At 49.7% G+C, this 26,258-nt stretch overlaps 1 protein-coding gene across 9 annotated transcripts in view; it reads left to right on the top strand.

Annotated features, from left to right (window-relative positions):
- The window catches only part of POU2F2 (POU class 2 homeobox 2), a 32,622-nt gene extending 6,838 nt beyond the window's left edge, over positions 1-25,784 (top strand). Inside the window, exons 1-15 of one of the 9 annotated variants that reach the window (XM_063109871.1) lie at positions 223-280; positions 414-448; positions 595-651; positions 3,626-3,808; positions 4,059-4,346; positions 17,726-17,831; positions 17,923-18,014; positions 20,646-20,759; positions 20,918-21,059; positions 21,150-21,298; positions 21,375-21,551; positions 22,897-22,963; positions 24,777-24,978; positions 25,111-25,184; positions 25,456-25,784. In XM_063109871.1, the coding sequence (XP_062965941.1) occupies positions 223-280; positions 414-448; positions 595-651; positions 3,626-3,808; positions 4,059-4,346; positions 17,726-17,831; positions 17,923-18,014; positions 20,646-20,759; positions 20,918-21,059; positions 21,150-21,298; positions 21,375-21,551; positions 22,897-22,963; positions 24,777-24,978; positions 25,111-25,184; positions 25,456-25,784 (2,073 nt within the window). Of the gene's footprint in view, positions 1-214; positions 281-413; positions 449-594; positions 652-3,625; positions 3,809-4,058; positions 4,347-17,725; positions 17,832-17,922; positions 18,015-20,597; positions 20,760-20,917; positions 21,060-21,149; positions 21,299-21,374; positions 21,552-22,896; positions 22,964-24,776; positions 24,979-25,110; positions 25,185-25,455 lie in introns of those variants that run through there. The other 8 variants (XM_063109874.1, XM_063109873.1, XM_063109872.1 and 5 more) reach the window with 8 other exon arrangements.
- The last annotated feature ends 474 nt before the right edge of the window (positions 25,785-26,258 follow it).

The raw sequence follows: 26,258 nt of genomic DNA, 5'->3' as shown, positions 1-26,258 counted from the left end.
AGGACGAAGCAAGATCCCCTAAGGCCTCAGAGCCCCTCTCTTGTCCTGCCAGAGGAGGGCAGAGGCCCAGAATGGAGGACATGTGTCTTGGAAAGGTGGCAGGGGATGAGGGGGAGATTTGAGGAAGGGCTTGAGGGGGATGGCAGAGGAGGGGCCCGAGAGCCCTCCTGGCTTCTCCGTCCTCACCCTGACTCCATCCCTCCTCTGTTCTCAGAAATAAGAATGTCTAAGCCCCTGGAGGCCGAGAAGCAAGGTCTGGACTCCCCGTCAGAGCACACAGGTAGGTGGGGAGGGGAGCAAGGGCAGGCAGGTCTGCCATGGGCAGGGTAAGGGGAGCAGATGGGAAGACACAGAGAGGGACAGGTGTGGCAAATTGTGGCTCATGTCAACACCTCCTTTCCTTCTCTTTGCAGACACTGAAAGAAATGGACCAGACACTAACCATCAGGTCAGGGGGGAGCAAATGAGCAGGAGGGGCGGGCAGGGGGAGAAGGGAGCGGAGTGGCCCTGTGTGGCCAGGCCAGGAGGGGTGGCGCATTAGAAGCTGCTTCATGACACTATTCCCATCCCCCCGCCCCAACTTTCTCTTCACAGAACCCCCAGAGTAAGACCTCCCCGTTCTCTGTATCCCCGACTGGCCCCAGCACCAAGGTAAGCACCGGTCAGAACGTACAGGGAAGGGGGTGGTGTTTGGGAGAGGGGTCCTTAGCACCTGCCATGGGCCCAGGGCCTGAGAGAGCACCAAGTCCTGGTACCTTGGTGACAAGGTTCCTCCCACCCCTTCTCACCCTCGGGCTCCCGCCCCAGGCCTGTGACTCACCCAGGCTCCTTCCCCTTCCCTAGGGGGTGGGGGTGGCCAGGGAAATCCCCCCCAGAGCCCCAGGGTGATGAACAACAGGAAGCTGAGGGCCCCGCCCCCATCCCGACTTCCCTGACCGAACAGGGGCATGTACCACTCCCTGTCCCCCAACACACATTCAAGGGCTAGTGGGTGGGGATGGAGGGGTTAGCAGACCCAGTGAGGATGGCTGTAGCGATGAAGGAGGAGAGGATGATCGGGAGGCAGCCAGGCAGTGCAAATTCCAAATCTAGGTGGGGCCCGTGCTGCGCACGGCTGGGCTTCCTGGGGGCTTCTTGGGTCCAGGTCTCCATCCTCTAGCCTGGTTGGGGGCAGCCGGTGGGTCCAGATACCTGAAGGCAGCGTCAAAGGTAGGGGTAGAGGGGCATGAGTAGGACTCCTGACCCTGACCAAAGGAGGCCGAGGGATGGGGCGCGAGGCTGAGAACTGCACCCTGCCCTGCTCCAGCCTCGCTCTGTGATCATGGGAAAGTCACTTCCCCGCTTGGGGCTTCTCAGTTTCCTCTTCTCCAACATTGATGGGGTTGGGGAGGAGGCAGTCAGACTAGATAGCCTCTGAGGTCCCTTCCCTGTCCAGTGTGCCCCAATGCTGCCATGGGAAGATAAAATGCTTTGTGAGCAGGTGTCTTCTCTTCTGCACTGAGCATTTTGAGCAGGGCCCAGGGGAGCAGAGCTCAGGCTCTGGACCTCCTTGACCCTTGGCTCTCAGGCTTGGCTCTTGCCTTAGCCCTCGGAGCATGTATTCATTGCCCCTACCCCGTCCTGCCTCAGCTGAATCCCATCTTTGCAGTCTCTCCTCGCCCCAGCAGAGCCTTCCTCCTCTTGGGGAAACCAGTGGGGTCAAGGGGATGAAGGTTTCTCCCTCCTCTTACTGGGCTTGGGCTCTGTCCACACCTCACCCTGTCTCTCTGGCCTTTGCCTCTCAACCTCTCTCCATCTCTTCTGTGTCAGTCTTTCCCTAACTGCAGTGATTCATGCCTTCCCATCAGTGTCTCAGATGTATCCACATACCACCATGTATAATTATTTACATAATAATTTTGTTAATTGGTTCAATTTTTAAAAACATTTTATTATGGAAAATGTGAAGCAGATACAAAAATACAGGGAAGGGTACAATGAAAATAACCCCCCCAGGTACCCATCAATCTGCTTGAACAATTACCAATTCATGAACTGGCTCACTTTGTCAGCAGCTTAAATAGATGGTTTTTAAATGGAAATTTCATGAATGGAAAACCAGAATCACTTGCCATGGAAATAAATACAATGATTATTAAACTTTACTCAGTGTCTCTTATGTGCTGAGGCCTGTTCACCATTTTTTGAAAGGAAAAATTAGCCAGTATTGGAGAGATGTTAAAGACATCCTCGCACCAAACGGAGACTTTCTTAAGATAACCAAGAAGAATGAAAAATCACCAAAAAAGGAACAGCATTCTCACCGTGGCATGCAATGTTATTCTTTTTAAAACTTCATATTAAAATATGACACACATCAAAACACACATAGAGCCTTCGTGTACGGCTCTGTGAATTTTCACAAACTGAGCACGCCCGTGTGGCTGGCACCAGATCAAGAAGTAGAATGTGAGTAGCCTTCCAGAGGCCCTCGATGCCCCTGCCAGCGATTGCCATTACCCTGACTTCTAATACTCAGTGTTATTTCATGCTGCATCTGTACAGCTCTTAAACTTTCTGACACTTGTGTCCCATAATTTGGGACATACCACTTACTGTCTATTATTTAGCCTTTCCTGTGCCTCTGTTTCTTTGTCTGCATTTCAAATGCTGTCGCCCTGCCAACCGCCGTGTCACCTTGCACAAGTTGCTTTCCCTCTCTGGACCTCCTTTTGCAAAATGGTACTGGGACATTGGCTGAAGGATGATCCCTAATGTCTGCTCTGGGCCTGAGAGTGTGGGATCCATCAAGCCATGCCTTCTCCTACCGCTGTGTGTCCTTTAGCCCACAGGCCTTTCAGCCAACAACTGCTGTTGTCTGGCTTTTTATCTAGGAGAGGAAGAAGGCCAGGATGGCTCTATGCTGCGCTTTCTCTGTGTGTGATGCAAGAGTCATCATACTCAGAGAGACAAGAAGGGGCTCAGCAAACCTCTGGGGAGGAGGCTGAAACCTGACAGCACCTAGGCCCCTGTCCACAGCATAGGACAAATGCTGTGCTTTACTTGTCCAGGCAGTGTTTTTAGATTTTGAAGTGAGTGGCCAGCAGGAGCAGAGTAGGAGCTGGGTAGACTTCCCCCTCAGGTAGGCACGTTCCTTCCAGCTCACCCCTGTCCAGCCCTGCCATTTCACCCAATTGTGCCATCTGTCCATCTCTGTAAGCATTTGCGCTTAAGGGCCCAGTTCCAAGGCAGTGATTTTTTTTTTTTTAATACCCTAAGACCTTTTCTTCCAATAAAGTCTTACTCCATTGGACAGATAAGAGATACACTGCTGGGCGATGCAGATGAGGGGCGTGAGACCCAGAACACTCTTATTTTTCCTCCTGGGCCCCCAGTGGCACCATGTCTCATTTTACAGATGGGGAAAATGACTCCCAGGAGGAGAAAAGTACTCTCCAAAGGTGACATCTCCTATAGAGAGTTTGGATGCATATGGTACATTAGCCCTATCTGGTGAGGAAACTAAGGCCAGAGGAGTTGTCTGAGCTGTCAGTGCAGGGTCACAAGCTGCCATATCCCAGTCTGCTCCTCCTGTGCCAGCCTCAGGCTGCCTTTGCCACACACATGCCCTTTCTTTGGTTCACAGGTGGGCATTCTCTCTGGCCTCCACTTAACATTCTGGGGTCCCGGACCCTGCCTCTCTCCCCCCCAGATCAAGGCTGAAGACCCCAGTGGTGACTCGGCCCCAGCAGCACCCCCACCCCCCCAGCCAGCTCAGCCTCATCTGCCCCAAGCCCAACTCATGTTGACGGGCAGCCAGCTAGCTGGGGTAAGTACTCGGGAAAGGATGGGGATGGGGGGGGCCACAAAACCAGCCACTTTCCATCTATTGCAGGGCTAGTGGATGAGGTGTCCCACCAAGGTCCTGACCACTCTCTCACGCCTGCCTCTTGCCCTCCTCTGTCCTTCAGAAAGACTTGTCCCGTCACCTGCTTGGCTCAGGCACTAACCCCTCTCTGCCTTCTCTGCTCCTCCCCCACCCCCTCCTCTGGCCCCTGCTGCCCCTGCCCACCCCACAGCTTACAGCACTGATGCCAGCTCAGCAGCAGCTCCTCCTGCAGCAAGCTCAGGCCCAGCTCCTGGCCGCCGCCGTTCAGCAGTCCAGTGCCGCCGCTGCTGCTAATGCTGCTGCTGCCGCTGCTGCCTCCTCCTCCACCTCCTCCTCCTCCTCCTCCTCTGCCTCGTCCTCGACCTCGCAGCCCCCAGCCTCTTCTGGGGGAGGTGACCTGCCACCACCACAGCCTGCCAGTCAACCCCCTGGGACCCCACAGCTCACCTTGTCCCAACCCATCCAGCTCACAGCACAGGTAAGGGTGGCCTCTCGGGACCACACTCCCTCCAACAAAGGACATGCAGAAGCAGCGAGTGTGCAGGAGGGGCTGACTGAGCCACAGGATAATTCTGACCACCAGCCATGTGCCAGGCAGTTCCCAGCAACCTTAAGAAGCCTTGGGAAATGTTGCCATTTCATTTCACGAAGGGGTAAAACGAGGCTTGCGGGAGGAATATCCCACACAATAATCCTCTATCTGATAGAATGCCAGGCTCAGCACTTTCTGTGCACCTCACTGAGGGTTCACAGACTCCTAGGAGGTCGATATCATTATACTCATCTTACAGGTGAGGAAGTCAGAAGTCACCCCCCTGAACCGTACCTTGGTGAGGATAAAATGAAAGGCTGAGAACCAAAATTAGTGCCCTCCATGGTGTCCCCTGGCTTGTTCAACAAGATGCTCTTTCAGAAACGGGGTCCATGATCTATGAATTAGGAAACACTGCATTCTGGAGTTTGCTGGTATGCAGTTAATTATGAATTAGTGGCTGTATTGGTTTCCTAGGGCTGCCATAACAAAGTACCACAAACTGGGTGGCTTGAAACAATAGAAATATATTGTCTCAGACTGTAAGTCTAAAATCAAGGTGTCAGGTGTATTAGTCCGTTTCTGTTGCTTATAACAGAATATATGGAACTGGGTACTTTGTAAGAGAACAAAATTTATTGCTTACAGTTTCAGAGGCTGGGAAGTTTGAAGTCCAGGGAACATATCTGGAGAGGGTCTTCTTTGGTGGTGGCTGTACAGTAATGCAGGGGTGTCACATGGCAGAAAATGGTGTAGCAGAGGGAGAGAGACTCTCATGTGCTCTTCTTTTAAAGCCCTCAGAACCATGCCCCTGACCACCATTATTAATCCACTCGGTATTGCAGAGTCCTGCAATTCAATCACCTCTTTCAAGGCCCCACCTTTCAATTACCATGATAGGATTTCCCACCCTCAACAGTTGCAGTGGGAATTAAACTTCTAATATATGAACTTTGGGGGACACAGTTCAATCAATCCACAGCAGCAGGATTGCACTCCTTCTGAAGGCTCTAGGGGAGAATCCCTCCTTGGTTTTTCTAGCTTCTGATGGTGCATCAGTCCTTCTGTTCAGTGGCTTGTAGATGGATTGCTCCAGTCTCTGCCTGTGTTGTAACATGACCATCTTCTCTCTGTGCATGTCTGTCTCTGTATCCAAATTTCCCTTTCTTGTAAGGACATTAGTCATTGAATTATGACCTACCCTAATGACCTCATTTTCATTTGATTACATCTGCAAAGACCTTATTTCCAAATAAAGTCACACTTACAGGTACCAGGGGTTAGGACTTCAACATATCTTTTTGGGGGACACAATTCAACCCATAACAGTGGCCAGTAGATTTCCCATAAGGACGGTTGGTGGGGGCAGAGTAGGAACTGAGTAGGCTTCCCCTTTAGACAGGCATTTTCCCTGCAGCACACCCCCTCCACCCCCCATCCACACCTGCCCATGTCACCCATTTGTGCTGTCTGTTTTCCATAAGCATTTGAGTCTGTGACCAGCATTCTAGGGCTGTGAAGGTCCTGAGAGGTCCTATAGCAAAGAAACCAAAGAAACCTGTTTAACTTCCCTTAGCCTAGCATTTCTCACAATGACTGCTCCACAGATCGCTTTTCTCTCACTCTCTCCACCCCCTTCCACAGAACCCCTGGTGGCAGCTGCTGTCTACTCATGCAAGCTATCCAGACCCTGCGAGGCTGTTCCCTTGACAAAGTTCACCCCACTGGACAGGCCGTTCCATTATTGATCTATGCTCCCTTTTGGGACTTTCTTTAATGCTGAGCTGATACTTGCCTCCTTAGAACTTCCTGCCACTGGGCCTGGTTCTTCAAACAGTCAGAGCAGTCTGGGCCACTGCTCGACGATGGCTTTTCCAAGCGGAACCCCCCATATCTGGCTCACCACAGTAACAGTAACCGTAGTCTGTTAGGTGCTGCCTTTGTACCAGGTAGTGTGCCAACAATAACGTTTTTGAACACAAAAATCCTTACCACAGCCCAGGCCCTGAGTGGAAAAGTGACTGCTGTGGGTCACGCTGTTAGCAGGAGTGGCAGAGCCGGCCTGGGAGCCCAGTCCAGGAGCCCAAGGCTCCGACCACATGATCCATGGCTGCTGCCTTCTGCCGTCCTTCACGGGACATGGTTTCCAGCCCCTCCCACCCTGGCCACCAGAGACTGTAGCAGCAGGTGTTCCGTTTGCCTCGTAGCATACACAGCCCTTTGCTGAACGACACCAAGGGCTTGGGCTCCTCACTGGGGTTGGGCTCTGTCGCATCTCAGTGCCCCTGCTCTTCTTCTCCTTTCTACCTAGAAGTTTGCTCCTTCCTTTACCTGGACAGCTCCTGTTCATTGGTTAAGCCCCATGCGAGACTCCACATTTCTAGGAAGTCTTCCATGACTCCTGTCCCTCTGGCTGTGTCCAGATATGCCTGAGGAAGTATCTGTTGAAGGAACAAAGGCTGGAGGCAGGGAGAAGGGACGGGGCAGCCTAGTGCAGACCCAGGCAGGCTGTTACCCCTGTGAGTGGCAGACATTCCTGTTCATATACCCCTAGAACCACCTCCCCAAGGCTCCCTGGGACTCTGGCAGCAGCAGGCTGACCTCCTGCCACCTGCTGCCCAGCCCAAGCCCTGATTGTCAAGGTCTCCTTGAGACTCTGCCAGCCAAGCCCTTTCCTCGTGCTTTTCCCTCAGCTCTGATCTTTCCCTGCCTGTCCTCAGCAAGTACAAAGCCAGGCTAATTTTGTTTTCTGGGAATTCTTTCTCACAAGCTGAGTGGCCCTGTGACCTCACTTCCTCAACAGTCATTTGTTCTGTGTCTCCTATGCTCCACCAGGCACCATGCTGGGCCCAGGCTGTGGTGGGGACCACTCTCCTCCTGCCCTAACTGGCCACTGCCACAGCCCTCCCTGGGCCCTGGGCTTGAACCCTCTCCTCAGCCTGCATCTGTCCCCCCGCCCTCCACTGCAATTCCACTTCCTGTGCCTGCTCAGCTCTGCTCCTGTGTGTCCTTCACAAACATTTCCCTGCCTCCTGTGTGTCAGGCCCTGGCAGGAAGCCGAAGACTTAGGAGTGAGTCACAGCCATCCTTGCCCCCAGGGGGCTCCCTGTCTTGTAGTGAAACAGGCCCATCAACAAACCACTAAGAAATGTTTCACTTGAAAAATACTAAGAAGCCCAGAAAAGAGTCAAAAGCACTCATAAAACCTGTCACTTTAAAGTTACGTAAAGCACGAAGGGAAAGTCCCCCTTCTGTCCCTCTGATGCCAGCTTACAAAGTACTGCCGGTTGAACAGTTCGGCAGTACTCTTCCCTGCAATTTCCTAGCTTGTACAGATGAAGGTATGATTATAAATACAGTTTTATACTTTGTCCAGTGCTCTGCAGAATGCCTTCTACTGAGGGGGCTGCATGGATGTTTACTGAATCAGGAACGTTTTGCTGCAGTTTTTCATGCAAGGGTAGGGAAGACATCTCTCTAGGGCAGAATGTCTGGGATAGGGATAGGCGTTGATTGAAACTTACATTAACTATGAAAATGTCATTTTGTGTTTGGAGAGTGGGGGAAAAAATCCCCATTTTTGTAATAGGACCATAGAAAATAAAGCTTGATGAAATATTTTAGGCTGGTAAGACCTAGTAAATAAAGGTTTCCCAGAGAAACCTCCTGGATGTGTTGGGAATGTAGGAAAGAAACATGACGTGTGTCTGAGGGAATCAGGAAGACTTCTGAGAGGAGGTGGTGTCTGCACTGAGGTGGGACAAGTGGAGTTCACCGGGCGGATGAGCTAGAGAAAGGGCTTCCTGGCATGGGGGGCAGCAAGTGGGAAGGGAGAAGGCAGGGCAGGCTCAGGGAGTTGGGGGTGGGGGAGCCAGCTGTGGAAGATAGGCAAGGATGTGCTGGGAGGGTATCGGTCAAGCCAAAGCTCAATACCAGGTGGCTGAAGAAGAGACGGGAATATTTGGCTCAGATCACTGAAAAGGCCTGGCTTGGAATATCAGGCCCAACTCCAGGATCCGTCTCCCTGTTCCATTCTGGAACTGCCAAAACCGGTGCCAGCATTTCCAAACTTGCAGCCACCCTGTCCAGGGAGATGGAATGTGTTCGCTGGCCGGGTACAATTTAGTGCCCACGACCTCTGAGAAGGCAGGGTCAGTCCCTCCTGGACCTGGTGACCTGAGAGTGGGGGAGGGTAAGCCTCCAAAAGGAAGAAATGGGTCCTAGTGCTTGAAGAAGAGGCAATGGGGGCCGGGCCAGTCAAAACGACCCACGTGGAGGTGTGTGGTCAGTGTACCAACAGGGCCTTGGGGTCCAGGAGATGGGCCCAGGCGTGCCAGTCACTCCCACCCATTCCTGGGTTGGGGTCTGCTGTCGCTTGTCTATCCTGGAATTTTAGCAGAAGATAGCATGTGATGTATCACACAATCTGTAAGTAGGTGTTTTTTCTCCCTGTTGATTCTCCGTTTTGTGGTATTCTGCCTCAGTCGCCAGGACATTCTGGGCTCCATATGGCAGAGCCAATCTCTAGTGGAGAGGGTGCAGAGAAAGAGCCCAGACTTGAGACTGGTGTCTCCCCACACCTGTCACCACCTCATCTTTAGTGCTTCTCCTAGTGGAGTGACTGGAATAATCATAGTCATCCATCATTCAACTGGTACTTATTGAGCACCTTTGTATGCCTGGTGCCCGTTCATGGCCTGAGGGGACAGCTGTTAACAAAGCAGAGGTGGCTGCCCTTGAGGACATTGTGATCTAGTAGGGAGGCAGACTGTAAATAAGAAAACAAACCAGGAAAACAAGACAGTTTTAGAGTAAGAGTAATGAAGAAAATGAATCCGGGCAGTGTCAGAAAGGGACAAGGCCACCTTTCATAGGGTGTCCAGGAAAAGTTTTCCTGTGAAGACAGCCTTTGAGAGCCAAGGCCTGAATGAGGCAGTCATGAAAGAGGCCAGGCGAAGAGCATTTTAGGAAGAGGGAACAGCAAGTGCAAAGGTCCTGAGGTAGAAACCAGCTTGACTCGTTCAGGGCATAGAGGAAGACGGTAGAGCTGGAGCGAGCAGGTGAGGGGGAGACACGTAAGAGGTGAGGGGAGAGGTCAGCAGGCCCAGGGTGTGCGAGGTCTTGTAGGCCAGCACAAAGAGTTTGAAATGTATTCTAAGTATGATGAGGGGCTGTTGCAGGGTTTTAAACAGGGGAGGGACATGATCTGATTGACCCTTTTCGAAGTTCCTCCAACTGCCTGGGAAGAATGGCCTGTGGGGAACAGGAATAGAAATGAAGAAGCCGGTAGGAAGTCCTTGCAGGCATCAGGGGGGAGGTGACGGTGGCTTGAACTGGGAGGGTGAAGATAGGGGGTCCTGGATGCTGTTTTGTATGGATTGGTCGAGGATGACTGCTAGGATTCTGGTGTCGGCAACTGGGCGGTGATGAGGTAGTTTCTTGAGTTGAGGAAGGCAGGGGAGGAACAGTGGGTTTTGGAAGGCTGGGGTAGCAAACCAGGAGTTTCATCTTGGACATGTTAGGGTTTGAAGAGTCTATTAATTATCCAAGTGGAGATACCAAGCAGGCAGGTGAATATTTGAGACTGAAGCTCAGCACAGAGGCTGGGCAGGAGCTGCAGGCTGTTAGTTTTCAGGAAGAGGACGGACTCAGTAGGCAGGTGGGCACATGGGGTTCTCACCCTTAACAGCTCACGGTCAAATGGGCCAGTGGTAACCACTGCTCATGTTTGAGAAGAACATTGTGATTTCCAAAATGCTTTCCGTTAATAGTATTACTCAGGCCTCAGAACAACCCAGTGGAAAAAAAAAAAGATACAACCCCCCCCCGCCCGCCGCCAAAACAAAACATGCACACACAAAACCAAACCAAACAGAACAACCCAGTAAAGAATTAGACACTATTATCTTCTGTTTTGTAGTTGAGAAAATGGAGGCTCTGAGAGAGAAATGCTCAGTAACAATGACTACCATTTATGGAGGACCAATTACATGCACAGGGCTCATACAAGCCAGCCAACAAGAACAAAAACAAGACAAACAAACAAACAAACTAAAAAGTATAGCTCAGTTGTTAGAGTGTGATGTTATAACTCCAGTTAGAACTCCAAGGTCAAGGGTTTGGATCCCGGTACCAGCCAGCCACCTCCCCCCCCCCAAAAAAAGGTGAACAGGAGTCACACTAAACATTCTACGTGCATTATCTCATTTAATTCCTTTAACATCTCCACAAGGTAAGAATTATTGTGGTGCCACCTAAGGAAATTGAGGCTTAAAGAGGGTAAGGAACTGCCTGTGGTCCCACAGTGTGAGAGACAAAGTTAGGTTTCTGGCCGTCTCCAAAGCTCAGGTCTTTCCACGACACCTTGCATCATTATCCTTCCCAGTTAAAGAGGCCAAAGCCCAGAAGAGAAATTGGTCTCACCGAGGTCACACAGCAAGAAGCAGACAAGAGGGTCAAGATCCAAACCACTGAGTTTCCAAGCTGAACAGGACCTTGCACCCTATTAGTCCAGCCTCCCACCAGTGGAGGAACTACTGAGCACTGCTCTTGCCAGGTGGGGATGTGGTTTCACCCAGGTGGCTCCCGTGACAGGCGCTCACTGCCTTCTGAGGCAGTATGTCCCAGCGCTGGGCAGACTGACACTGTGTAGTGTCAGGAAGCCTGTCCTTATTTTTTGAAGTTTTAGTTTATGTGATTGAAAAAGAATAATTATATAATATATATTTATGCGGTACAATGTGATGTTTTGGTACATAAAGTATTCATTGTGGAATGATCAAATCAGGCTAATTAGCATATTCATCACCTTAAATTTTTATCATTTCTTTGTGGTGAGAGCATTTAAAATTCTCTCTTTTAGCTATTTTGAAATGTACAATACATTATTATTAACTATAACCACCATGCTGTGCAATAGAACACCAGAACTTATTCCTCCTAACTGAAGCTTTTTACCTTTTTCCTGTCCACCTGTGCTCCTTTCCGGCCCATCCTCATTTTGAACACAATCTGTCACAATGTAATGTACATGGTTCCCAGACCCTACCCCTTTCTATTCTCCCTACTCTGGGCTTAACTCAAGGCTATCCCCATCTTAGAATGGGAGGTCCAGAACTGGTCGCAGTTTGCCATATTAGGGTTGGCAAATAAGTGTTGGCTCACATGTCAGCACCATCCAGTCATGGCAGCCGCCAGAGCAGGTGTGGAGGCCTATAATGGGAGATAAGAGGCCACGGGCGGTGGCCCGTCTGCCCTGTGCACTAGAGTGAGACACAGCACCTGGGCTGTGTTGCAGCCGGCCGGCGCTGGGGCCCAGGCCTCCTGAGGTTCGCTGTCATGGCTTTCTCTCCCCACAACCCCCACTGATGGAACCGAGCCCAGATGGGAAAGTGGGCAATGACATTCCAGTTCACCTGTGTATCATAGAAACCGTGTATCAGTCCTTCTGCCTCAATCTGTGGCCAAAGTCCCAGCTGCAGCAAAGCATGGCCAGTCTGTCCTGAGGTTTTCCCTCATTCATTCATTGAAAATGTGTTGCATTCCACACAGGGTGGAGGGTGATCACAATACAGTGATGAGCAGGAACCAGGCACTTCCCTCAGCTCTAGTGGGGTGTGCTAGCCCTCTGTTCTAGTTTTCCTCACAGGTTAGGGACAGAACAGTTGACCCACAACATATGCTGGCTGGGGGCCCTTCTTTGGCATCTTCCAACTTACTATAACTTCTCCATCATCTGACTCGGACGTAACACGCCCCCAAGTGGCTTCAGATGGCCATGCTGCCCCTAGATTGTGGAGAAATGGGGACTCCTACTGGCTAACCCCAGTCCTGAGCCAGCTCACTGTTCACCCAGAATCTCTCTTTCTCTCACTCTTTCATTCCTTTAGTTGGCAAATATTTAGTGAACATCACCATGCCCGGGCACCTTTCTAGGTGGGGGATAAAGTGGGGAATAAGGCAGACAAGTTTGTGCCTTCGTGGATCTAACACCCACTCTTGTTAGGGAGATAGTCAGGAAGCAGATAATTACTATGGAGGAGAGAAAAGCATGTAATGTAACAGAGAATGACAGAGGAAAGGGAAGGTTCCTCATCAGAGCAGGTGGCCAGGGAGGGCCTCACTGAGGAGGGGGCATTTGATAGAGACTTGAATAATGAGGAGTCACCATTTACAGATCTAGAAGGAGGAATAGCACGACCAAAGGCCTTGAGGTGGGGACTTCTTTCCGGGTTCAGTAATAGGAAGGCTGGATCCAGTGTGGCTGGATCAGAGTTAGGGACTGAGAGAGTCATGCTAGGTGAGGGGCAAGCAGGGCGCTGGGTCATGCAGGGCCATGGCAAGGAGTTGTATTATCAAAGTCAGTGGAGGCTTTACGGTTCAATTTCTATTTTAGAATAGGGACCTGGAGCCCACAGACCACCCCTCCAAGACTTTGTGGATAGAATTCAGAGTGTCCATGAATTTGGATGGTGAAAAAAATGTTTACTATCCTGAAACTGAAAATGTTGCATTTCCTTCTCTTATGAATACAGGTGGTGGACCACAGTATACTATTAGCAGTTCTTGGACTTTGTCACCAATAGAATGCACAGAGACCTTCATATTCTCTTATAGTTGTTGCAGACCACTCAAAATACTGTTTTCACTTATTATTTCTTTGAAATTACAATGGTCATCAGACCTGTTACTGGATCTTGTTATTTAATGTGTAATAAGGATGTCTATAGATTACTATATAACAATTTGAAATATGTTAATGACCACATTTCAATATAATTGATTTCATTTGACATTCTGTATATTTTATTTTACATGTTTTTAATTCTGAGAAGTGGGTAATAAGTTTTGCTAGATGTCAAAGAATTCAGGGTACAAAAAAGTTCAGAACTGCGTTGTATTAGACTGCCCTCCGGCTGCTTGGGGATAATGATGGTCTGGGGTAGACAATGTGGTGGCTTGGACTGGTACAGTGACAGAGGAGAAAGAGAAGTAGAACGAGTTGGAAGGACTTATGGATTGGACTTATGGAGGGGTGGGGAGAAGAAGGGAAGGAGGGGTTCAAGGCTGACTCTAAGTCTCTGATCTGAGAAGCTGGATGGGGCTGTGGTTACATGTTTTTCGTTGGACTGCTCACCATGAGACCCACTGCAAACCGGGATGCACTTTCCCCATCCTTTCCTCTCCTGCTGATTCAGAGTGAAACCCACAAACACCTCTCTCTTAGCTTCTGTAGGGGAAAGGGATATTCACTGAGAGTCATGCTAGGGAGAGACAGGAGTTAACAAATATTTTAAACAGCAAGTTAAGGGTTATAGGAAATCAGAAAAATACTGGTAATAAGACTTTATTTCTGGTCTTATTCATTGGATTCCATTAAGTGAGCATATGAACAGAGGCTTACCAGGCCCTGTTAAGGGTTGGGGATTCAAGAAGAATAAGATATAGCCTCTGCCTGCTAGAGTTTCAGTCTAGAAAAGTACATACAGACAAACACATTGCCTTCGGAGACCTATAGCATAGAGGAGGCTGTATCCCACTTAGTGGGACCTGAAGTGTGTATAATCTTGAGGGCTTTTGAAAAATAGGAGACAATATTATGAAACCAAGATTAGGTACAGGGCCTTGGGAGGGTTCATTGTCAATGCAGGGCCCTGAAGCTTAAGCTTTGCCTACTTCATGGCCAACCGACATCTGGAGGGAGATGGCCTTGGTGGTTTTATTGGGCTGGCGGTAGCTGCGAAAGGGAAGGCAAACTGGACATGGTTTTAAAGGATAGAATGTTAGGACTTCAAAACCCTTATGCTGGATTCTGAGGTGATTAGCAGCTGGGATGAGAGGTTAGGGAGCATTGGTGTACTCTGTCCACTGCCAGGCACAGAGAAAGCGGGGGCCCTCCCAGGGGCCAGGAAACAGGTTTGAATTGTCACAAGATGAATTGTTGGAAAAGCAGGGATGGGGGCTGGTGGGTTAGCTCACTTGGTTAGAGAGTGGTGCTGGGAAAAGCAGGGATGTTGGTCAGTAGTAACTGATTGGGGAGGTGGGGTGGGACACTGGTTATTTATATATTTATTAATTTACTTGGGCCAGGTTCCAAATCCAAGAGGTACAGAAGGATTTATAACATGGCCTGTTTCTGCTATAGTTTTCCGGATATCATCTGTGTACACAAGCAAATACCTAGAGATATAATTTTTTAAATATATGAACAGTAAGTAGTACATCATACCCACTGTTCTGCCTCTTGAGTTTTCCACTCAACAGGACATTCTGGAGATTGTTCCAAGACAAACAGGACACAAACTGCGTTCTCGTCCTTTTTAAATTTTTCTTTTCCTTTTCTCTTTTTTCTCTTCTGCTGAAGACTTCCTCATCCTTTTTGATGACTGCATAGTTTTCCACCATAAAGCTCCACTCTAATTCATCCAACCTGTCCCCTATTGCTGCATGCTCAGCTGGTTTCTACTCTATTGCTCGCATACCACTTGCTGTTGGGACTGTCGTTCTGTAGAGGTCATTTTGCACAAGTCTGAGTATGTCACAAAGAGAAATTTGTAGCAGTGGGATGGCTGAGTCAAAGGGTATATACATTTGTAAATTACCTTCTTACCAGCAATGTACAAAAGTGCTTGTATCCCCACACTCTCTAACATAAGCACTGTGTTTATCTTTGCCAATTTGAGAGCTGAAAATAGTATCTCAGTGCAGTTGTATTTGTTTTTGTTTTGGGGTTTTTTTTTGGTGCTGGCTGGTATGGGGATCTGAACCCTTGACCTTGGTGTTAGCAACCTGATGCTCTAACCAGCCAGCCCTATTGTGTTTATCTTATCGTGAGTGAATCTGGATGTATTTTCATTCAGAGCTGTTTGTATTTCCTTTGCTGGGCACTCTCCAGAGGTATCTATCAGCCATATTACTACCGGGTCTTTAGCTTTTTCTTATGGATTTGTAATCGCTCTTGATATATTAGAGAAATGAGCCCTTTCTGTCAAGCTGCTTATATTTTTTCCCAGTTTTTTCACTTTCTGAGACATTAAAGTGGTCTTTGTGATAATAATAGCATTGAGGGGAATTAAGGGGCATGTGCCAACTCTCCAAATTTCCCAGAAGGAAAAAATTGTAAATAACATGTTATAGCTTTCAATTATACATAAAATGTGCCAAGCAAATGAGGAAGCGTCTGTCTTGGTTCATTAACATGTGTATGTGGAGCACCTACTGTGTGGCAGGTCCTGTTCAGGGTGCTGAGAATACAGTGGTGACTGAAACAGTCAAGATCACGCTCCCATGGCACTGATGCTCCAGTCAGGGGGGCATGCTGTGGACGAGTAAGTGCATAGAGCAATACCTTGAGACAGTAGTAAGTCTTATGAAGGAGATGAAGTGGGAGTGATAAAGGGAGGTGTGCCAGTGCGCTGATATTACTTAGGTGATCAAAGAGGGTATCTTTGAGGAGGAGACTTTGTGTTAGGACCTGTGTAACAATAAGGACCCAGGCCTGAGCATAAGATCTAGCACTGCCTCATAGAGGGAAGAGCATACGCAAAGGCCCTGCAGCAGGAACAAACTTGGTGCATTTGGAAACCAGAAAAGAGCTGAATGGCTGGAGCATAGCCAGTGAGAGAGAGGATGATAGAAACTGAGGTCAGGGAGGCTAGCACAAGCCTCATTGTAAAGGGCCTTATAGGCCGGGTGAGGAGTTTTGACTGTATTGCTGAGGGCTACAAGAAGCCGTTGGAGAGAGTGTTGTACAAGAGGGTTTTGCTTTCCGTTTTGGAAATGTTCAAACTTAAAAGTAGAAAGAAAGATATAATGAACCCCACATACTCATTACCCAGCTCAACAGATATCAACATTTTCCCAATCCTATTGGAAAATAGGATTTCATCTATACTCCTCACTTTTTTGGTTGGGGCACAGGATTTTTTTTTTCTCTCTTCCTCTGTCCCTACCTCATTCTCCTTTGTAAAAAAAATTTTTTTTTATTGGAGTATAAAAAATACAGACAAGTGCACAAATCATAAGTAACAGTTCAATGAATTCTTACAAACTGAGCACACCCAAGTAACTGGCACCCAGAAGCCTGCCAAACGTCTAACATGAAAATGAAACATAAATAAAATCATACAGGATGTTCTCTATAGCGACTAGATTCCTTCACTTAACTACCTTTAGGAAGTTTATATTGTTGTGTGCAATTGTAGATTGTAGGCTGCTCATTCTCATTGCTGTAGTGTTCCATTGAATCACAGTTTATTTACCCATTCTGTGGTTGATGGGCACTTGGGCTTTCTTCAGGTTTTGGATATTTCAGATGGTCTGTGTAAACATTCTAGTACATGTCTTGTGGTGAACACATGTGTGCATTTATGGTGGGTTATACCCAGGAGTGGAATGCTGGCTCGTGATGCAGGTGTGTGTTCAGCTCTAGATAGTGCCTGATTTAGCCTCACAGTTCTGGAGGCTAGAAGACCAAATTCAAGGTGTCAACAGGGTTGGTCCCTTCTGAGGGCTGTGAGGAAAGGATCTGTTCCAGGCCTCTCTCCTTGACTTGTAGATGATCATCTTTTCCCTGTGACTTTTCATGTCATCTTTCCTCTATCCCAGTCTGTCTCTGTATGACAATACTCATATTAGATTAGAGCCCACCCTAATGACCTCATTTCAACTTGATCATTAGCAAAGACCTATCTCCAACTAAGGTCACAGTGAGATTCTGGGGGTTAGGATTCCAGTATATCTTTTTTAGGGGACACAATTCAACCAATAACAGTGCCAAAGAGTTTCCTGAAGTGATTTACCAATTTACACACTCACTGTTTACTGGAATATTTCAAAGCTAATTCCAGACATGATATCATTTGCCTTGGGAGTGTTTTAAAAGGAGGAAAGACTTGATCTGGTTTACATTTTTATTTTGTTTTTTATTGTGGATGGCTGGTATGGGGATCTGAACCCGTGACCTTGATGTAACCAACTGAGCTAACTGGCCAATCAGTGATTTACATTTTTAAATGATTCTATTTGTTTTGTGGGAATGTAAGAAAAGGCAAATATTTTTATCAAGAGAGAAAAGGTAAAGAGCGAGCCCTCCTGGGACTGCCCAGATGGGACTCTCTGGTACCCCATGGTCAAGAGAAGCCTCTGGGTGCCCTTAGCTCAGGGGTGCTATTCAGAGACCCAGTGGACCATTCTTTGATGCCCAGTGCCAGATCGTCCCGTGGAGCAGCTTCCTGGTTTCAGCCCATCAGGGCTCAGGTGATGCAGAGAGGGAGGAACCCAGCCAGGACTCAGGCTGCTTTTCTTTCCATTCTCCTCCCTGCCAGGACATACAGCAGCTCCTCCAGCTCCAGCAGCTGGTGCTTGTGCCAGGCCACCACCTCCAGCCACCTGCTCAGTTCCTGCTGCCGCAGGCCCAGCAGAGTCAGTCAGGTAAGGCCTCCACCCTGAAGGCCTCCCTGGTGCTTCCACAGAACTTCCCTCACCTCCCCCTCACCCCATGTGCTCCCTCTTGTCTCCCCAGGCTTGCTACCAACGCCAAATCTATTCCAGCTACCTCAGCAAACCCAGGGAGCTCTTCTGACCTCCCAGCCCCGGGCCGGGCTTCCCACACAGGTAAGATGTCCACTGAGTGCACCAGGCATGGCCGGCAGCAGTGCTTGCTGAAGGCAGGGTGAACAGGAGTGGGGTGGGGGGGCAAGAATCTTCTCTCCGTTTGGCCAACCTCACAGCCACAGGAGCCAAGACAGGAGTTGGAGGACCTGGGGATCAGCCCCACTCTGCCACTGATTTGCTGTGGGACCTCAAGTCTGGGTCAACTCTTTCCTCTAACCTTTCATACACATGGACTCCTTTGAGAATCTGATGAACGATTTAGATCAGATCCCCATTCTCCCAAAATGCACATATGCACAAACACACAAAACTTCAAGGTGTTGCAAGCCTTTAAGATTACAAATGCCTTGGGTTTCTTCCAACACTGCAGCTGGAGGGTTCTCTGAGCAAGGCATCTTTTGGGTACTAATTCTTACTAATCTCACTTGTGGGGAAATCATAGTGCCTATGAGATTGGCTTGAAACCATTCTTGGGAGGTTCGATTCCTCTTCCAAGGCCAGAGACTGAAAACTGGGGCCCAGAGATGTGTTTTATTTGGCCGTTGTCAGCTGCATTCCCAGGAAGTGCCAGATTTCCAGCTTCTATTGACAAACCAGAAGATCTGGCAAGACTGGATCTGTGTCCAGGTGGTGGTATGGTGCAGTGAGCTACATTCAGGCCTAGCCACTGGTCAGAACAGGGGCCTTCTTTGGCAAGATGGCAGCTCTCCAGGCTACCTTGGTGTACTCTTGCCTGGACCCCGAAGCCTTTCTTTCAGTTTGCTGCCTGGATTCTAGATTATTAGATTATTATTTAATAATATTTCATGATCCTTTATGGATTTCAAAGTTTTTATTCCCACCCATTTTTTTACAGCCCTTTCAAAAAATATATGCACTGTATTAGTCCGTTTTTGTTGCTTATAACAAAATATGTGGAACTAGGTAATTTATAAAGAAAATGAAATTTGTTGCTTACAGTTTCTGAGGCTGGGAAGTCCAAAGTCCATCTGGTGGTGGCAACAGTGACTCAGGGGTCTCACACTGTAAAATGGTGGAAGCAGAGAGAGCAGGGAGAGCAAGAGAGAGAGAAAAAGACAGACTCTCCTCTTCTTTTAAAGCCCTCAGAACCACGTCTTGACCACCATTTTTAATCCATTCACTACTGCATGGTACTACAATCCAATCACCTCTTCAAGGCTCCACCTTTCAATTACTATAATAGGATTTCCCACTCTCTTAACAGTCACAGTGGGAACCAAGTTTTTAATACATAAAACTTGGGGGCCACAATTCAAGCTTCAGCGAGTTTTGGTGGGACATAATTCAATCCACTGCATGCACTATTTCAGAAAGACTGAAAGTTTAAAGACCAATACAGATCTTAGCTGCAGTTCTGAAATCCAGTATGCTCTGAAAGTCAAGTTGTTCTTGTAATGTTGGCATCAGAACTCATTTGACTACAAAACCTAACCTGCCCTGACACGAGGCAGTATATGACTGCTTTATCCCTTGTGGTGTGATATTCCTGCTGATGCAGAACTGTTAACATGTCTGATTATGGGGAGATGCCTTGACCCTAATGGGGTGTGTGTGTCACATAATCTATGAAATATGACCTATGTAGGCTTTCTAAAATCTGAAAAACTTCTGAATTCCAAAACATATCTGGCCCCAGGGTTTCGGGTAATGGATCAAGGACTTGGGAGATAAACATCCCTGCACCCACCACCTGTTTTGGATGTTTTATTTTTAGGGCAACGAAGCATTCCAGATAGAGCTGTTGCTTCTTTATCAGTCCCCCGAATTGTCCTTTCCATCCATTTAAAAAATACTTTTACTTTATTTACAATCTACTCATTTTTTAAAGACAATTTAGAGCAGTTTTACATTCATAGTAAAATTGGGCAGAAGATACAGAGATATTCCATATGCTGCCCCACCTCCCCAGCCTTCCCTGTATCAATATCCCCAACCAGAGTGGTACATGTTAAAATTGATGAACCAGTTATATCATGAACACATCATTATTACCCAAGGTTCATGGTTTACATTAGGGTTCACTTCAGTCCTGCTGCTGTAAACTCTATGGGTTTGGACAACCTACTCATTTTTAACTCAATTCTCCAACAACTCCGTTGGGTAAGCAGAGCAGCAGTTATTGTTCCCATCCTGCAGAGGGGGAAAGTGAGGCCCAGGGAGGTTGAGAAGCTTGCTCAAGCTACCCAGCAATTCCGTGGCAGAGCCAGTCCTTGATTCCCTGGTGGGGAGGAGGATAAAACCACCACCCCCAGCTACAGGGAAAGAGCCCTCGGCAAAGAAGGGGGCTGCTCTTTCTGGGAGTTTGCAGGCTTGAAGAGATGGTACAGAGTCCCAGGCAATGGGAGGACCCATGTGCTGCAGCAGAGTCAAACCTTCAAAGGGATTGACAATGAGCGTGAAGGGGCCTGAAGGGGCCTCCAGGGCGGGTGGAGGAGAGTCTGCAGGAAGAGGCCGGACTGCAGGGAGGGAGGGAGGGAGGGAGGGAGAGGGGACTGTGCAGCCACTGCTAAGCCCTGTCCTGGTCCTTCGTCCTGCATCCCACCCACTTGCCCACCCCACCAGGCTGTGACCCGCCCCACGCTGCCCGACCCACACCTCTCGCACCCGCAGCCCCCCAAATGCTTGGAGCCACCGTCCCATCCCGAGGAGCCCAGTGATCTGGAGGAGCTGGAGCAGTTCGCCCGCACCTTCAAGCAACGCCGCATCAAGCTGGGCTTCACGCAGGTATGAGGACGCCGTGCAGGCTGTGCTGTGGGCACAGGGGTGAAGGGGAGTGGCCTGTTGATGGGCGTGTGAGGGCGTGACCCGCTGGTGGGCGGGGTGGGCCCAGTGCCGGAAGGCCCCGCCTTGATCTCCGTCCCATCCCCGCCCCACTGGTCTAGGGAGATGTGGGTCTGGCCATGGGCAAGCTCTACGGCAACGACTTCAGCCAGACGACCATTTCCCGCTTTGAGGCCCTCAACCTGAGCTTCAAGAACATGTGCAAACTCAAGCCCCTCCTGGAGAAGTGGCTCAACGACGCAGGTGGGACGGGCTGGGGCTCCCGGGTGTGGGCTGGCGCGCGCGGTGGCGGGGGAGGCGCGCTCTCATGCTCACGTCTCTTCCCGGGCACAGAGACTATGTCCGTGGACTCAAGCCTGCCCAGCCCCAACCAGCTGAGCAGCCCCAGCCTGGGTTTCGACGGGCTGCCCGGCCGGAGACGCAAGAAGAGGACCAGCATCGAGACAAATGTCCGCTTCGCCTTAGAGAAGAGTTTTCTAGCGGTGAGGCCCGTCCTCCTGGGCGGCCCTGGGGGTGGCGGGCAGATAGGCCTGGGGCTAAGGAGCCTTCTGCCCGCAGAACCAGAAGCCTACCTCAGAGGAGATCCTGCTGATCGCAGAGCAGCTGCACATGGAGAAGGAAGTGATCCGCGTCTGGTTCTGCAACCGGCGCCAGAAGGAGAAACGCATCAACCCCTGCAGCGCCGCCCCCATGCTGCCCAGCCCTGGGAAGCCTGCCAGCTACAGCCCCCATCTGGTACCAAGAGCCCCTCTGGGTGGTGGGGAAGCACAGAGCTCGGCAGGCACCTGTGGGAAGCACAACCTACCTGGGTGTCCACAGAGCCAGAACAGAGGCAGGAAGAGTCACTCGCAGGGACAGGCTCTCACATAGATGGAGCGCAGGCACACAGGGACACACAATTTCCAGGGAAATATGGTTTTATGTGGGGCATACAAGCACCCGCAGATATGCACTGACATAGCCAGATCTAGAGTTATCACAGGGACATAGCCATATGGGGATGGATACACATGTCCAGCAGGGACATGGGCCAGGTAAGGGATATACAGGTTTACAACCACAGAGATAGGGAGAGGTGCCTATTTACCTGGCAGGGACATCATTACACCTATGGGTGTACGCTCAGGTCCACAGCTGCACACTGGCCCGCTCAGTATCTGAAAACTGAGACATTCTTTATTCTGTCCCTTCATTTCCACTCTTGGAAAGGGCTGTGATGCTCCAGAGAGGAGCCCTCTGCCCCCAGTAGTGAGGAGGGAGGGACTGTCTGAGCTGAGTCATAAGGGACAAAAGAGAGTTAGCCAGCCATGTGAAGGAGAAGGGCCTTCCAGGGGAAGGGACCAGTGTGAACAAAGGCCTAGAAGCCAGAGTATGCCAAGCCCAATCTGAGGAGCACCAGTGCAGTTGAGTGTGGTTGGAGTTACAATGTATATGAATGAGGGTGGGGGTGGGATGGGTAGGGGGCAGACACCCCAAGTTTCACAATGAGGAGCTTAAACTCAATCTGTGGGCAGTGAGGAGCTAAGGAGCGGTTTTGAGCCAGGGAAGGACAAGGTCAAAGATTTGCATCAATTTATCCTCCTAAATCCCCCCCCCCCATTTTAATTGCACCTTCTTTGCCTGAGTCACTTTGGACGGTTTCTCCTGCATTGCTTACCAGCCCTGCTCCTGAAAGGGCAGCATTTGTTCATTCTAGGAAAGGGCTTTTCATTTTGCAGAACCAGCAACAGCAGGATCATATAGAGCAGCTGCTCTTCAGGTGCACAGTCACTTCAGACAGGACGCAGCACTGCAGACTTTAGCCAGATTGGATACTGTCAGATGAGAGGTGGGGAGTGCTCCCAATAGTAAATGGGTCCTTCCTGCTTGTGGCTCAGGATCACCTGGTGAATGTGAAGAAAGTATGAGGGAAAGCCGTGGTATAATATAAATGTAGCCTTGTACCCAAAGCCCCCTCTTCCTCCATCCTGGAGTCCCCCCCCATCATGGGGGCAGAGGAGTGGGGGTCATACCCACAGGGAGTATCATGTGGCTACTCAGAGACTGTGGCCTAACCATACCTCCTTTCCTTTCTCACCAGGTCACACCCCAAGGGGGCGCGGGGACCTTACCATTGTCCCAAGCTTCCAGCAGTCTGAGCACAACAGGTCAGGGATGGCAGAAGATGGTGAGGGGGGACTGGGAGGATGCTGCACAGGCTGGAGCCTGAGGTTCTCAAGCAGCTCTGGGTGTCCACGGGCCTCAAGGCTGAGCCTGGGGGTGTGGGAGGCATGGGAGGGGAGGGACAGAGGGAAGAAGGCAGGCGTGGGGCTGCTGAAAGGAGATGTACTTGGGTTTTGTCCCTGGCCTTTGTCATTTATAAGCCTTGTGGACTGGAGAAGTTACTATACCTCTCTGAACCTCAGGTTTTATAAAATTATTGTGAATGTATAATATATACAGAAGATATATACATAAATATATACATACAAGAGTATACAGTTGTTTCTCAGTATCTGCAGGGAATTTATTCCAGGACCCCCCTGGGAATATCAAAATCCTCAGATGCTCAAGTCCCTTATGTAAAATGATGAAGTATTTGCATATAACCTATGCACATCCTCCTGTATACTTTAAATCATCTCTAGATTACTTATAATACCTAATACAATGTAAAGGCTATCTAGGTAGTTATAATGTATTTTTAAAATTTGTATTATTTATTTATTTATTTAGGCTGGCTGATATGGGGATGTTGTATTTATTTTTTATGGCTCTTTTTTTTTTTTTTTGAATATTTTTGATCCATGGTTGGTTGAATCTGCAGATGCAGAACCTCCAGATATGGAGGGCCGACTGTATGTATGTGTATGTATGTATATACACACACACATGCATAGTCTTGTACCCAAAGCCTCCTTTTCCCCCTTCCTGGGACACGGCATGTTTAACACCATATATATGAGAGTAATATAAAAGAATAAGGGCTGGCCAGGTGGCTCAGTTGGTTAGAGCGAAGTGTTGATAACAGCAAGGTCAAGGGCTCAGATCCCTTACCAGCCAGCCACCAAAAAAACCCAAAACAAAACAAAACATAGATATATATATCTATATATAATATAGATATATAGGGCCGAGCCCGTGGCGCACTCGGGAGAGTGCGGCGCTGGGAGCGCGGCGACGCTCCCGCCGCGGGTTCGGATCCTATATGGAAATGGCCGGTGCACTCACTGGCTGAGTGCCGGTCACGAAAAAGACAACAACAACAACAAAAAAATATATATATATATATTATATATATAATATATATATATATAATATATATATATATAATATATATATATATAATATATATATAAAACAAACACACTATTGCCCCTCCCCAGGTTAGAAATAATAAGTGGAGGTTTATAAAGGAGGAAGGGTACAATTATCACACCCATTTTATGAGATAGATTCTATTATTGTCCCCATTTTCCAGATGAGGGAACTGAAGGTCAGAGAGGTTAAAGCACTTGCCCATGGGCACATTTGGGACTCGACAGAGCCAGAAATTTCTACCCAGGCAGCCTGGACAAGTCTGGGCCTTCAGCCCGCCCCACGCTGCCCATTCCTGAGCAGCCTGCAGAGTGCCTCATACCCCTGCCCCCTCCCTGGCCTCTAGAGGGAGCCATAGGGCTTTGTCTCCACTTGCCTGTGTGAAAGTGATTCAGGGTGGGGCATGCAGAGTACCAGTGTATGTCTGACACAGGGCATGGGCTCAGTAGGTGGCAGCTGCTCTTACTTTGATTATTGTGATTGCTATCACCACGGCAGAGGTACAAGGAAATGGCTCTGGGAAGAGAGGGCAGGGAGGTTTAGGTCTATTCTGACCGAGGAGATGCTGCATAGGCGGGGAAGACAAGTAGGAGTTGATCCCAGGTTCCTCAGTGGGGGATGAGTGGAAGCTGAAGACCCCATCTCTCTGTCTCTCTCTGGCAGTTACTACCTTATCCTCAGCTGTGGGGACGCTCCACCCCAGCCGAACAGCCGGAGGGGGTGGGGGCGGGGGCGGGGCTGTGCCCCCCCTCAATTCCATCCCCTCTGTCACTCCCCCACCCCCGGCCACCACCAACAGCACAAATCCCAGCCCTCAAGGCAGCCACTCGGCTATCGGCTTGTCGGGCCTGAACCCCAGCACGGGGTAAGTGGACAGCTGCAGGTGGGGAAGCTGTGGGAGAAGCAGGGTTGTTGCTGCTTCCAGGATGGGGAGCTGTACCCCAGTTTCATTGGCGGGCCCCCACCCCTGCTAATGCCTCTGCTTTGCCTCTTGCAGAAGCACAATGGTGGGGTTGAGCTCCGGGCTGAGTCCAGCCCTTATGAGCAACAACCCTTTGGCCACTATCCAAGGTGCGTGCTCCCTCATGTCACTCCCATCGTCACCAGTCTTGCCCCCTGGGGCCTCGAGCCCCCCCCCCCCATTGCTGCTCCAGCCATGCCATCCTGCCCCTGCTCACTGCATCGCTCGCCTCTTCATGTCCATCTCACCTCTGGGGAAGATGTGAGGGGTGCTGATGGGGGTCAGTGGGACAGATGGGAAGACAGGGGGGCACTCTGGGCAGGACAAAGGTCACCCCTGGCCCGGCGTGCCCTCAGCGCAGCCTCTCTCTCTCCCTGCCAGCCCTGGCCTCTGGTGGAACCCTGCCCCTTACCAGCCTTGATGGCAGCGGGAACCTGGTGCTGGGGGCAGCCGGCGCGGCCCCAGGGAGCCCTGGCCTGGTGACCTCACCACTCTTCTTGAACCACGCTGGGCTGCCCCTGCTCAGTGCCCCGCCTGGCGTGGGCCTGGTCTCGGCAGCAGCTGCGGCTGTGGCAGCCTCCATCTCCAGCAAGTCACCTGGCCTCTCTTCCTCCTCCTCTTCATCCTCGTCCTCCTCCTCCACTTGCAGTGAGGCAGCAGCACAGACCCCTGGAGGCCCAGGGCCTGAGGCAGGGTCCAAGCCTGAGTGAGAGCCCTCTACGCCTCCCCTCCCACTCCTCTCACCCTCACCTCGGTCCCCTGCCTGGGAAGAGGGTGAAGAGGCCAGCAGTGGGGCCTAGAGGGTCCTTGGAGCAGGAGTGACAAAGGAGGAAAGACCAAAAAAAAGAAAACAACCAAACAAACAAAAAAAAAAAAAAAAAAAAAGGAAAGCAACAACCAACAAAAAAGAAAACCAAAAATATTCACAACAGAAACCAGCTGTCCCAAAGGAACCAGAGGTGAAAAACAAACAAACAAAAAACCAAAAACAAACCAAAAAACCCCCACAAAATCAAACCAAAAACCAGTTATGAGCCAGACCTCAGCGTGCTCACCCTCTGCTATGACACCAAATAAGAACCCCAGCCAAGGGCGGAGAAACCTCCGGCAGGTTGGACCTCGTGCCACTGAGCCCTGGCTGCTGGGCCAACCCCCAACCTTGCCTCTCCCAGTGGGGGTTAGAG

Source organism: Cynocephalus volans, chromosome 10, assembly GCF_027409185.1.
Source record: "Cynocephalus volans isolate mCynVol1 chromosome 10, mCynVol1.pri, whole genome shotgun sequence".
NCBI classification, from domain to species: Eukaryota; Metazoa; Chordata; class Mammalia; order Dermoptera; family Cynocephalidae; genus Cynocephalus; species Cynocephalus volans.
The sequence above is the reverse complement of the archived record's forward strand: the minus strand, read 5'-3'. Positions and strand labels throughout refer to the sequence as shown.